The 12978-nt window shown below is 43.5% G+C and overlaps 1 protein-coding gene across 12 annotated transcripts in view; it reads right to left on the bottom strand.

Annotated features, from left to right (window-relative positions):
- LOC121288623 (lipopolysaccharide-induced tumor necrosis factor-alpha factor homolog) overlaps positions 1–12978 on the bottom strand; it is a 93018-nt gene that overhangs the window by 58541 nt on the left and 21499 nt on the right. For 8 of the 12 annotated variants that reach the window (XM_041207275.1, XM_041207271.1, XM_041207269.1 and 5 more), the window contains one exon: positions 397–609. In XM_041207275.1, coding sequence (XP_041063209.1) covers positions 397–592 — 196 coding nt within the window. In that variant the 5' untranslated portion in view covers positions 593–609. Of the gene's footprint in view, positions 1–396; positions 610–4859; positions 4985–12585; positions 12842–12978 lie in introns of those variants that run through there. The other 4 variants (XM_041207264.1, XM_041207263.1, XM_041207272.1 and 1 more) reach the window with 3 other exon arrangements.

The raw sequence follows: 12978 nt of genomic DNA on the forward strand, positions 1-12978 counted from the left end.
TAGGGTCAGCTCCATTGCAAGTCTCCCCATACACCTGAATAGCCTGGTGGCTCTAACATTCAATACAATAAGAATGGCTAGCACATGTCACTGCAGTTTGTAGAGCTAAGTGAGAAAATTGCAATGACGAGGCTACCCATTTCTTTTTGCACACCCCATGGACACAAAGCCCATTTTGGGCATGAAAGAAAATCATTTCGTGCAGCACTTATGTTTGTGTAATCCTTCCACTGATAGGCTACAATATGGGAACAGTGCCCCCCTCCCCGATATCATGGTTAGAAGTCAGCACTTAGATTCCCATTTGGATAGATACAAGAGTCTAACACTTGTCATGTGGTCATTTGTTAAGAGTTCATTTTAATGCTTTCCAAGGAAAGTTACTAGCAGACTTACCAACAGGAGGGTTAGCATGCTGAGGCACTGGTATCCCAGGACCTCCCATGGGAGGTCCTGCAGGATAAGGTGGGTATCCTTCCATGGGAGGTCCTGCAGGATAAGGCGGGTACCCAGCAGTCCCTTGATAGCTTGGTGGCTGCACTGCATCCATATAGTTAGGGGGTGGTGCACCATAAGCACCTTTCGACTCCATTGGGCGAGATATATCACCTGAAATTCAAGAGTACATGCAAGAAATATTACTCAACTCCTCCAAGTATCAGATCTAATGTCAGCCTAGAAAATCTGGAGTACAGTTTTGTTCTCAGCAGTGTTTGCTGGCAGCTTTGCTTTGTCTTATGCTTTTTCTTCAAGTTATACACTGGAAGCAATCCACGATGGCATCCATCTGTCTTGGTAGATGATGGACTGCACCCAGGGTGTATATCACTCGGAGAAGAAATAGGTATTACAAATCTTAAAAATTAACAGTTGAATACAAAAGGATGCCAAAAATCTACCTAAATAGAAAGACTTGCATTTACACAGCACCCTTGCAACTTCAGGGTGCCCCAATGTGTTTTCAAGCCAATGAAGTATAGCCATTGATAATGACCAATTTTGTGATGTTGATCATGGGATAAAGATTAAGCAGGTAAGCAGGAAACCAGGCCATAAGAATTAAGCTCACCCGAGCACTGACAGACCTTAGTTTAATCATCTGAAAGACAGCACAGCACTCCTTCAGCACTCCACTGGAACAGCAGCCTAGATTTCTATGTTCAAGTTCTAGAATGGGAGACTGGAACCTGCAATCTTCTGACTCAGGAGAGCATGTGCTACCAGTGGAGCTGCAGTTAACATGACATTAGCATTACTAACATGAACAATAGGTTCACTATCTTTGATTTTCCAATCAGTCTTTCTTTTCTACATCCACTGCAACACTTGTAAAGTAAGGAGTTTTTCCCCTAGCCAATATCTATTCCTCAACCAAAAAAGACAGATGATTTGATCATTATCACATCAGAGATTTGCCTTCAGAAGCAAGTGCAAGGAAAGCCATTAGAGACATATACCAACACAGATTCTGCAGCCACATTTCCCATCAGAGTATTAGATTCAAAGTCAGATTGCTGGCCATTATGCTGTACTGGCACTGAGGAACTCGGTTAAAAAAATCCAATGCCATTCCTCCATGTAGATGGCCACCAATTGCTGAGGACCTAAACTCTAGATGTAGCAAAGGATTTGGTTCCTAAAGCGATGTTCAATTTCCATGCATGGACAAACAGGAATAACAAGTGTACTTCCAGATGACAACTCTCAGATCCCAGTAGATAACATCAACAGCCACAAGATTATATCTTTGTGCTCAGACATCATCAACTTGGGATTGATGGGGAGGAGGCTCATGTCAAAACATTCAGCTTTGGCAATGTCCGTCAGATACACGAGTGTTAAAAACAAAAAATCAGGTGTCTAAATGGTTTAGGGCAATTCTCTTCAAACTCAGGTGTTAGAACATGACACAGCACTAGTTGAGCTTCAGATTTGACAAGGAGTGGTTACATCCCACCCAATACCAAGCTTAATGTACGCACAATGCTGGTCTGGGATAATGACAGTGTCAGGAAAGGACCCAACTCAATTACCAATGGCATAAATCAAAGGGATATTAGCCAGAACAAAAAGCAACTGGAAGCACCTGCCCTGAAGAAAAATAAACTTAAAAGTGATCTATACAACCATCCTTCACAAACATTCATTTGTATAGAGGACAAAAGACAGCTCCGTAGCCATTTGATGAGGGAGTACAATTAGAGCCTGAAAATTATATGCACACCCAAGAAAGTGTACACAGCACGGATAATGCATACTTACTCAGCGAGTTACCAGAAATTAATTATGTTTTGCCTGGGTGGACTTGGTTTCAGAGAACTTAAATCCCACAGAAGTCAAACATTGTACTGAGCTCAATAGGGCTGTTATTTATGGCTAGCTCCTAGTCAATGAACAAAATCTTGCAAAGTATTGGTATTACAGACAAACCAAGAAGAATGGATAATATTAATTACCATGACTGTTTAAAACTATGAGTAATATTAGGGATGGGCAACAAATGCTGACCTAGCCAGCAACACACACATAAAGAAAGCAAAATACTGAAGATGCTAGAAATCAGAAATAAAAAACAAAGCAAAAGAAAAAAGCTATTAAAACTCAGGATATCTGGCAGCATCTGCAGAGAGAAAAACAGGGAGTTAATGTTTCAAGTCCGTATGATGAGTTTTTCCAGCAATTTTTGTTTTATTACAGTGACAGCCATGTCCTGTGAAAAGATCATATGGACCAGGAAAGCCAACTTTGGAGGAACACTCTCTTTATGCAGAGGCTTATTCTTCATCTGGAGAGCTTTACACTGCAGCAGTCGGCCCTGGGCAAAGATTTGCCGATGCCTGTTCAGGACACGGTGATTGGATCCAAACTGGTTGTGACAGGTTCCATCAATGGCGTTGTAAACAACCATTGTTCCAACAGGAATGTTAGAATTCAAGATTGTGTGAAGCTTAACAGTGAGAGAGATGTTGAAATGGCAGAATTACATCAATCTACCAGGGAGTTCGATACGATTTACAAGTTGTGCAAGAAAAAAAGGCCTCGTCACATGGGATGTGAGCATCACTGACTGGGCCCATTTATCGCACATCCCTAATTGCCCTTATGGTGGTGGTGAGTTGCCTTCTTGAACTGCTGCAGTCCATGTGGTGTAGGCCCACTCATGTGTAGTGGGCCTTATTGACTTTGTGGTTTGATACAACTGAGTGGCTTGCTGGCTATTTATAGAGTCAACCACATACATGAATGCAAGAAGTTTAAATAATCTTGCATTGAATAAATGGTTTCTATGGTGGATTTGTTCTTTAGCAGACATGAAAATAACTTGAGATATATAAGTGCGCCATAAGGTAACTCCACAGATCAGATGTCCTCAGGTAATACTTCTGACCATTTCTCTCACTACCCATGTTCAAATTTCAACAGTCTTCACAATATGTCACCATTGCTAGCAGGAATGCAATTTCTTGGTAAGACAATTTTTCAGACTTGTTACATGCTTCTGGCATATTTACACTGGTTCTAGCTACTTCCCCGATGGGGACGACAGAATTAAATCCTAAGAAAAAAAAGTGAGCCCACAGTCTCTGCCCTAGCATTTACTTAGGAGGCTCAAGTGTCAATTTAGCACCTTTAGGCATTTTACTACCTTAAAAAAGGTACTATATAAATACAAGTTGTAGAACCCTCCGCCCACTTTTATGGTCAGTGTTCCATCCAAAAAGGTGTGAAAACCTCACTGCACCACATCCTCTGCTCACCAGCAGCAGTCAGGATACATGTAGATGCTGTAGCTCACCCTTAGCAATACTGCAAGCCTAACACCCACATCTCAGCTTCCACAGACCTTTAGCTATTCAACTATGACAGGCATATCATCCAAATACTGCAACACCTGCACTGACATTCTGCCCTCCCTGCTGCAAGACAATGTCTCACAAAACCAGAAAGGGGCAGAGAACAAGCAGGGGGACAAGCACTAGTGAGACCTTTGAAGGGGACAGTGCAGCAAACTTCTGTTGTGGCAGTGACTGCGTTGTTGCAGATAGAGTCAATGAGAACATCCAGGATGACGGTACATTCCGGCCCAATGCAATCCTCAAATCCCACTTCACCCTCACCCTGCTATCTGGCATAAGAGCTCAAGCTGTAGATGGTGTGACCATGGACCGACCACCTGCTTTCCATCCCACCCTCTCCTCATGCATTTTTGCTTTCAGATACTCACCAAGATGCCGTGTAACCAGTCATTGCAGCCTCACAAAAGAAGAGGAAAGCAAGGCCTTCTGAAGATGCAGCATCACTTGATCAGACTTTCACAGCTGAGACACTAGCACTGTGTACATTACAGGGTAACTGAGATAGGATCAGCATGTGGTGAGCCACCAGGCATGAGTGGGCTGCAGCCAGGCCAGGGTGTGTGCACGCCAGCTCACCAGAGGGCACAGGACTCAGGAAGGATTTCAATAGGACAGTGTACAAGAAAAAACACTGACGGGCACACACACCAAGATACTCAATGCAATGATGGACCTTCAACAGTCACTGTAAAAAAGGACCATGGCAGAGTCTACCTCCACCTTGGTACAGGGCTTCTTGCCAACCTTGCAGTCCATGTTCTCCAGAGGAGAAGTGCAGTGGAAAACTCCATGACAGGACTTGCTGACCCAGCCACATCACAACTCCTGGCGGTCAATGTCTCAGCTTCCATTGCATCACAGGCAGAAGCCATCCAATATCTAAATGCTATAGCAGAGGTTCAGACTGAAGTCAGATGCTTGGTGCCATGCAGGTTCAAACTGCTAGCATCATGGTTACCGATACCAGTGCTCAAAAACAAAATAAGTAAGGTGCAAGCTCACAGCAGTTCAGCAATTGATGCTCCAAAAGATTCCTGGAATGGCTGAGGCTGTGACTCTATGGTGCATCTCGCAAAGGGTTAACATCAAAAGGACTGATGGAATAACATGACTGAGCAGCAGTTATCCAAGGGTGGAGAATCACATGTAGAGCTCCCAATATGTACATAGTAGCTGTAAAAAGAGAGAGAGAGAGAGCGTGATGGTTTTAACAAACTGCAGTCTCAAGCAGCTTACCCTGGGAGAACAGACAAACCCCAGAGAAGCCAGTCTAGATCCTGAACACATAACCAAACACATCTCAGGATAACAAATGACAGCATAGTTGTGAATCACTTTTGAGGGAACATGGTGATTGGCACATCTCAAGGAACTAGGACGTAAAGCAAAATATGACCAGTATGCTGTGAATAAAAGGCAGTTGCTGAATCCCTTCAGACGACCAGTTTGTTAAACTATCCTGTAATATACACATTAGTTGTAGACTTCAAGTAAAAAAATCAAACTTATTTATGGTTTATCGATCCTGTGAGAGATTGGTGAGTTTGTGTAAAGAAGCTGGAAATACAACATGATGACATTGTTTGAGGTTGAAGAACAGAGGAGGGGCCACAGACAAGATCTGATGCAATAAGATCACATGTGCATCGAAACCCTGGGAGGTAGAGTCTCTCTGCAGACAGTATTTTGCAGAAAAGTGGGTACTTGATTTGTGAGAGTTTTTTTTAAATTCATTCATGGGATGCGAGTGTCGCTGGCTAGGCCAGCATTTATTGCTCATCCCTAATTGCCCTGGAGAAGGTGGTGGTGAGCTGCCTTCTTGAACCGCTACAGTCCATGTGGTGTAGGTACACCCACAGTGCTGTTAGGGAACTCCAGGATTTTGACCCAGTGACAGTGAAGGAAAGACTGCACTTGGACATGGTTTGCTTCAGTATCTGAGGAGCCACGAATGGTGCTGAACATCGTGCAATCAGCGAACATCCTCACTTCTGATCTTATGATGGAAGAAAGGTCATTGATGAAGCAGCTGAAGGTGGTTGGGCCAAGGACACTACCCTGAGGAACTCCTGTGGTGATGTCCTGGAGCTAAAATGATTGTCCTCCAACAGCCACAACTATATTCTTTGGTGCTAAGTATGACTCCAACCAATGGAGAATTTTCTCTCCGATTCCCATCGACTCCAGTTTTGTTAGGGTTCCTTGATGCACACAAGGCACTGTTTTAAGGGAACATGTAAATTGACATGTCGTCAAGGAACTAGGATGTAAAGCAGCGTGGGACCAGGTGCTGAAAGGGAGAAATGAGTCAGTTCAAGAGTTGCACCGTGCAATTGGTTTTAAATCGGGTAAAAAAGTTGCAGGGCCATCGAGATGTCCTCAGGTGCTACTCCCAAGCAAAACAGGAAAACAGTGCCTCTGGATGAGTGTGGCAAAAACCTGAACGGAAGCTAAGAGGGAAGTGAGTTAAAAAAAAAAGTACTTGCCATTACCGGATCACTCTGCACACAAGAATACAAATCATCTGTAATTCAAGAGCTTTGACAGAAAACATCAGGAAGGTGACCACCAAATTTCCCAGCATGAATTAGAAGGCCACCAGGTGTCCTATCCAAATTTAAGGTTTTTAAACAAAGGATGGAATTATGCTTTAAAACTTCTCCTCCAGAACCAGATTAAAACAAGCAGTTAAAATAAAGATTGCAATTGGAAAAGAAGGGTTGCATAAAGTCAACACTTGGGCCTGAGGAAGATCAGAAGGACCCTATTACTCTGTGGAACATGCTGCAGGATCAGCTTAGTGTGAAAGGTGAACTTCAGAATAGATGATTGGAGCTGAGGGCTTATAGACAACAGTACAAGAATTAATTGATCAGTTCATCAGCAGATGCCATGATAAAGGGCAAGGACTGTGAGCTCTTGGGAGCTGGGCTGTTATGGAGTCATAGTCCGTTTGCTGATTGAAGCTTCCCAAAAAGGCCTTTGAGAAAAAAAAAGTCATGATATTGACACACTGCAGAAAATATGAAGCCATTGTGGCTAGATAACACACACCTACAAGCATTGGGTGCAGCTGCCAATATTGGCGTGGTAGCCAGGATGCAGAAAGGAAGGAAGCCAATGATGTGTTTCCTGCACCAACTGCAAAGTTTATTTTTGCACAGGATGTGGGCAAGACCAGCACTTATTGCCCATTTCCAATTGCACATGAGAAGGTGGTGATAAGCCACCTTCTTGAGCTGCTGCAGCCAGTGCTCTTAGGAAGGGAGGGAGTTCATTTGTCCAGTGTTCCAAGAACTTTGCAAGGTTATATGGTGTAATAGGGCATTGGGTTCACCAATGCAGGAAATTTGGTACCGGGGTGCGACCAGAGCTTACAAAAAAAAGTTACAACCAAATAAAAGTATACATGGCATACTACAGCAACAAAAGGAGTGTACCAGAGACCTCGCAAGCATCCAGGGTGCGGATTCAGAGTGGCGAAATCTTCAATTAGAAAGCAAATAGGCTTTCCATGTCGTGAATGTGTTGCATGTAGATGAAGTCAAACAGTTAAGTCAGAAACTCTCAGAACATTTTAGCAGTATTTAGATATTCACTTGCGTTGCCTTAGCCTCCAGCGCCAAGCGCTGGAAAATGGGATTAGTGCTGTCAGATCTTTGTTGACCGGCATGGAGATGATAGGCTGAATGGACTCCTTCTGTGCTGTAAAAGTCTATGAGTCTGAGTCTTTTGTTACTACTATCAGCATCAAATGTCCAAAGAAAAGTTGCTAACTCGCTCACAGCCAAAGCCGATACAAGGACAAGTGCAAAAATCTTACTCGTCAATCTTACTAGCCAAGTTGTTCCAGTACAGCTACAACACTGGCATCTACCCAGCAATGTGGAAAATTGCCCATACATGTCCTGTACACAAAAAACAGGACAAATCCAACCCAGCCAATTACAACCCCATCTGTCTACTCTCCATCATCAGTAACATGATGGAAGATATTGGCAGTGCTATCAAGCGGCACTTGCTAAGCCATAGCTCAGTTTGGGCCCCGCCAGGGCCACTCAGCTCCTGACCTCATTACAGCCTTGGTCCAAACATGGACAAAAAAGCTGAACTCCAGAGGAGAGATGAGAGTAACTGTCCTGGACACCAAGGCAGCATTTGACTGAGTGTGGCATCATGGAACCCTTGCAAAACCGGCATCAATGGGAATAACAGTGAAATCTCTCTGCTGGTTGGACTCATACTCGGCACAAAGGAAGATGGCTGTGGTTATTGCAGGTTAATCATCTCAGTTCCAGGACATCATTGCAGGAGTTCCTCAGGGTAGTGTCCTAGGCCCAGCCGTCTTCGCTGCTTCATTCCTTCCATCATAAGGTCATAAGTGGGGATGTTTGCAGATGATTGCACAATGTTCAGCACCATTCGCGACTCATCAGATACTGAAGCAGTGCATATCCAAATGCAGCAAGACCTGGATAATATCCAGGTTTGGGCTGACAAGTAACATTTGTGCCACACAAGTGTCAGGCAATGACCATCTCTAACAAGAGAGAATCTAACCATTGCCCCTTGATATTCAATGGCATTACAATCTAGGGATGGGCAATAAATGCTGGCCCAGCCAGTGAAGCCCACATCCCATGAATGAATTAAAAAAAAAATTACCATTGCTGAATTCCCCACTATCAACATCCTCAGGGTTACCATTGACCAGAAACTGAACTGGACTAGCCATATAAATACTCTGGCTACAAGAGTAGGTCAGAAGCATGGGATCATGCAATGAGTAACTCACCTCCTGACTTCCCAAAGCCTGCCCACCATCTACAAGGCACAAGTGTGTGGAGTGTGATGGAATACTCTCCACTTGCATGGATGAGCACAGTCCCCACAACACTCTAGAAGCTTGACACCGTCCAGGAGAAAGCAGCCCGCTTGATTAGCACCACATCCACAAACATTCACTCCCTCCACCACCGACGCACAGTAGTAGCAGCAGTGTGTGCCATATACAAGATGCACTGCAGGAATTCACCAAGTCTCCTTAGACAGCACCTTCCAAACCCATGACCGCAACCACCTTGAAGGACAAGGGCAGCAGACACATGGGAACACCACCACTATCCCGTAAATGAAAAAAAAAGAAAAGCAATTAACGGCAGCAGTCCAGACCAGCTGTTGTGGAAGAGAGAGAGACATGGGTGTAGAAATTGCCAAAAGACACAATGTCATTTGTATAAAAAGATGGGGCATTTTCAGTCACAGTAGAAAAATGGCCTGAACACTCAAAGAAAAAAGTTTTAAAAGGGAAACAGAATCCATAACGTAGAAGTTAAAAATTGATTCCCAAGAAGGGGTGAGATTAAAGAATTAAACAGAAATTATTGGACTGCAGAGGTCCTGGTAGAAGGTCAAAGACACTAGACTCACAAAAGTACAAGAGAGGAAATTTACTGAAGTACACAAATGAGACAGTATGGATAGTTGTTACAGGACAATATTGTGGGATCTTTGATCCAGCTCAAGCAAGATACGGAGAAATCATGGGGGGTGGGGGAGTGGGAAATCACCACTCCAGAGATCTTACACTGTCCAGGCAGAACTGGGCACAGCAAGAAACAAGAGGGCTTTGCAATTGAGCAGAGTTAAGTACAGAGACCAGAGAGGTTGCAATTATCACAAAATGAAAGATGACATCAAAGCTAGGTGATCCCGAATCATCTACTAGTTCAAATTCTGTTCAGCAACATCCAGAAGACCAGCGTCAAAATGAGCGTCCTTATCCCCTACAGATAGAGGGGAACAAGGTATGGTAGGCTTGTGAAGACACCACAATGCTTTTCGGTGTACAGCATCATCGAGGAGAGAGAGCGCAGAGAAGATGGAGAGAAAAAGAAAAATGGCACCTACCCAAGAAAGCAAAGAGAGACTACATTTCCTATGGGACTACAAAACACTGAAATGTCCAGAATGACTAGGACACTGAAGCATTGGATTTCCACAAACATCAGAAAACAGTGACGTCTAAAGAGAGACGTTGGGGAGGGCAGAGGTGTGGTGGAGAAGATGTACAATAAATGGAGCATGTTAGATTAAGTCTCATTAAGGGTTAACTATAATGGTCTGTAACATGATGGAAGGAACTGACATACGCATGTGATCTGGGATTGGAGTGTAAGCATGATCAGAAGCTAGTATTGGTGTTCTCATAACTGTAAATATGTTACAATGTTTTGCAGCCAGCATTTTTGAAAATCTTTTTGAACCTACAACCCAACACAAATATATAGTCACTTCAGAGGCATTCATACTCCACAAATCCTTGCAAAGCTCCAATGCCACCCTGTTCTGTCTTCGAAAACCTGCGCAAGCTCCTCCAGCAATCCAGCACCTCCACTAACTCTGCAGCAAAAGAAAACACCTCCCTCAAGTCCCCAGGGTGATGCCTTTAAATAGGGGCATGTCTCTCGCCCGGTTAAATGCATTTTCTGTTGCATTCGAGTGGGCACAAAGAGGACTTGCAGGTTGGGCACCAAATAAAGTGTTTGATATTGACTGACATCTCTATCTACCCACTCTCCATGCTTCCAGCACAAGCAAAACACGCCTGTGCTACCACACTAAAGTAGCAGTCATTACAGGTTCCACTGGAAGCAAGCTGGCTATGTTTAGCTCCTCTGGACTCACGTACTGCCAAAACCACTGGCATTATGGAGTCCAAATCTGGCATCCAATATTGTTAGTCAGCCAGGGAGATGTAGCACTTTCCTTTCTCCACCCATCCACCCCTTTCATGGGCAGGTGTGTGTCTACTTTGTACTCAAACCATCTGCTTTTTCAAAAGGCCTCCAAATGGTACAAATTATTGTTTTACCTACCAATTTTTGATTCCAATTTGACAGGGCTAGATCCCTTTTCGTCTCATTGAAATAAAGCTTTTTTTTTAAAAAAATCCTTGATTGCACCAGTCCTTTTCCATAGCTATTCTAAAAAGGCTAGTCCATTACAATGCTCCATTCACCTCTGCATGTTATATATTAAAGAAAGCCAAATCAAATATAGATAAGCCAAAACCGAGGTGAAAATTATTAACATGTCCCTGGTTACTGTAACTGTGCGAGAACACTGTTAGAAATTGTCAAGGCGTGGAGAAGCCTGGGCACAATTTATGAAAATGTCATTCAATTTGCAAACCACTGCTCAGAATGGAAAGAAACTGATGCCATTTAACATTTACTAATGTTATAAATTATCCCCCCCAACCCAAAGTGACAGGGTAGCAACAAGGCTTACATGAGACAAGTGGAGCATTAAAACAAGCCACGAGGATATGATATTTATTCCAAGGGAAAAAAAGGGTTCTCGAAAAATACCTGATTAAAAAAAAAGAGAATATTGGAAAGACTGAGCAGTCAGTCAGTGGCAGCATGTACATTGATAGGGAACATTAGTGACCCCAAAAAAAGTTACACCCAATATTTTCATCCAAGTTTGGTCTTTCTTCAGACTTTTAAAAGCTGTGAGGATGCAGCAAATGGTTCCATAGACCAGCAGCTGACTTATAAACGCATCTCTGTAGCTGTGCTATTGCCTCAGAGTCTGAAGGTCATTGGTTCAAGCCTCACTCCAGATATTCGAGCACAAATCTAGGCTGGTGCTCCCAGTCCTGTATTGGGGAGGGGAGGGAGAGCAGTGGGGCTGCACTGTTGGAGGCGGTGTTGAACTGAAGCCCCTTCTGCTCCCTCACGGAGATCCCTTGGCACTATTTCAAACTTCTCTCATGTCCTGGTCAATGTTTTTTTAAAAAGAAAATCAAAGGAAATGCAGCTCATCTAGCCATAATCACTCCAAAACAAAAAGGTGGGACCTCGTGTGTAAATTGGCTGCCACATCTCCTTATAAAGAAAAAAATGACAGGTGCTATAAGAATGCAAAGTTGGACTTTTAGATCCTAGGCCACAAACCGGTTAAAAGATTAATACTGCAGCTGCTGAACTTGTTTACATATCTATTTCATCCAGCACACACTGTGCTTTATTGAAGAACTGGCCAAGGCACATTCCTTTTAAACTAAGGGCGAGTTCCAAGCTTTGATTCTTTGGACAGTGTGTACATGGTAATATGTGTACATCGTAATATTTGTACTTGCATGGTGCCTGACCATGTCAAACACCTTGGAGCAATGAACCATTTTTGAAGTGCAGGGTGAACTTATTTATCCAGGCATCCACAGGGTTGGATCTAGGCACCATTCCCAGTAGATCAATTCAATAATAAGCTGCCTCTTCAATAGAAACTAATGCAGCAGCTTTCACTCCTGCACCCATTTCCCATCTACAAACTTCCCCAAAAACATCAAGTTTATGGGCAGAATTCTCCGGTTGGTGAGTAGGGGTGGGGCCCGCTCACCAACATGTAAAATGACGCACGGTGATGTAGGGCATGCGTCTCGACATCACTGCAAGTCATTTAGATCGTCAGTTCGGCAGGCGCGCAGCCAAGTCGGCTGCCTGCCCAACAAACTGCCAAAGGCCTATTAAGGCTATTTAAATAGCCATTAACTCAATTAAAATGAGCTGCCCATCCAATCTTAAAGGTTGAGGTTTCATGAAGTCTTTTAAAATGTAATAAAATGTTTTTACATTAATTCTTTGACATGTCCCAAATTGTGTGACAGTGTCACATGAAGGGACATGTTTCAAAAGTTTTTTCCTTTATTTAAACTTACACATGTCAAACTGATCTCCGAGGCATCTCTGTGCTTCAGGGAGTTCTCTGCGCTCTTTCATGCACAGCACTTCCGGGCACGCATCACGATGGACGGGTCTTAATTGGCTCACCTACATAAAATGGTGGCGTGTCCTTGATTGGGGGTGATGATCGGGTTCGCGCCCGTCTCTCCACACACACACCCACCCCCCCCAACAATTTGGGGGGGGGGGGGGATATTTTCCTATGAAATCTTTCTGAACACTTGCAAGTGCCTGACACAAAAAAACAGAACCAATGAGTGCGAGACATCTGACATATAAACACACTAATGGTAAATCAAACAATTCTGTACATTTCGCAAAGACTTCCTCTAAACTGTGCTGCTTCAAAGAAAACGAAACTTCATCAA

The sequence above is a fragment of the Carcharodon carcharias genome, chromosome 15, assembly GCF_017639515.1.
Source record: "Carcharodon carcharias isolate sCarCar2 chromosome 15, sCarCar2.pri, whole genome shotgun sequence".
NCBI classification, from domain to species: domain Eukaryota; kingdom Metazoa; phylum Chordata; class Chondrichthyes; order Lamniformes; family Lamnidae; genus Carcharodon; species Carcharodon carcharias.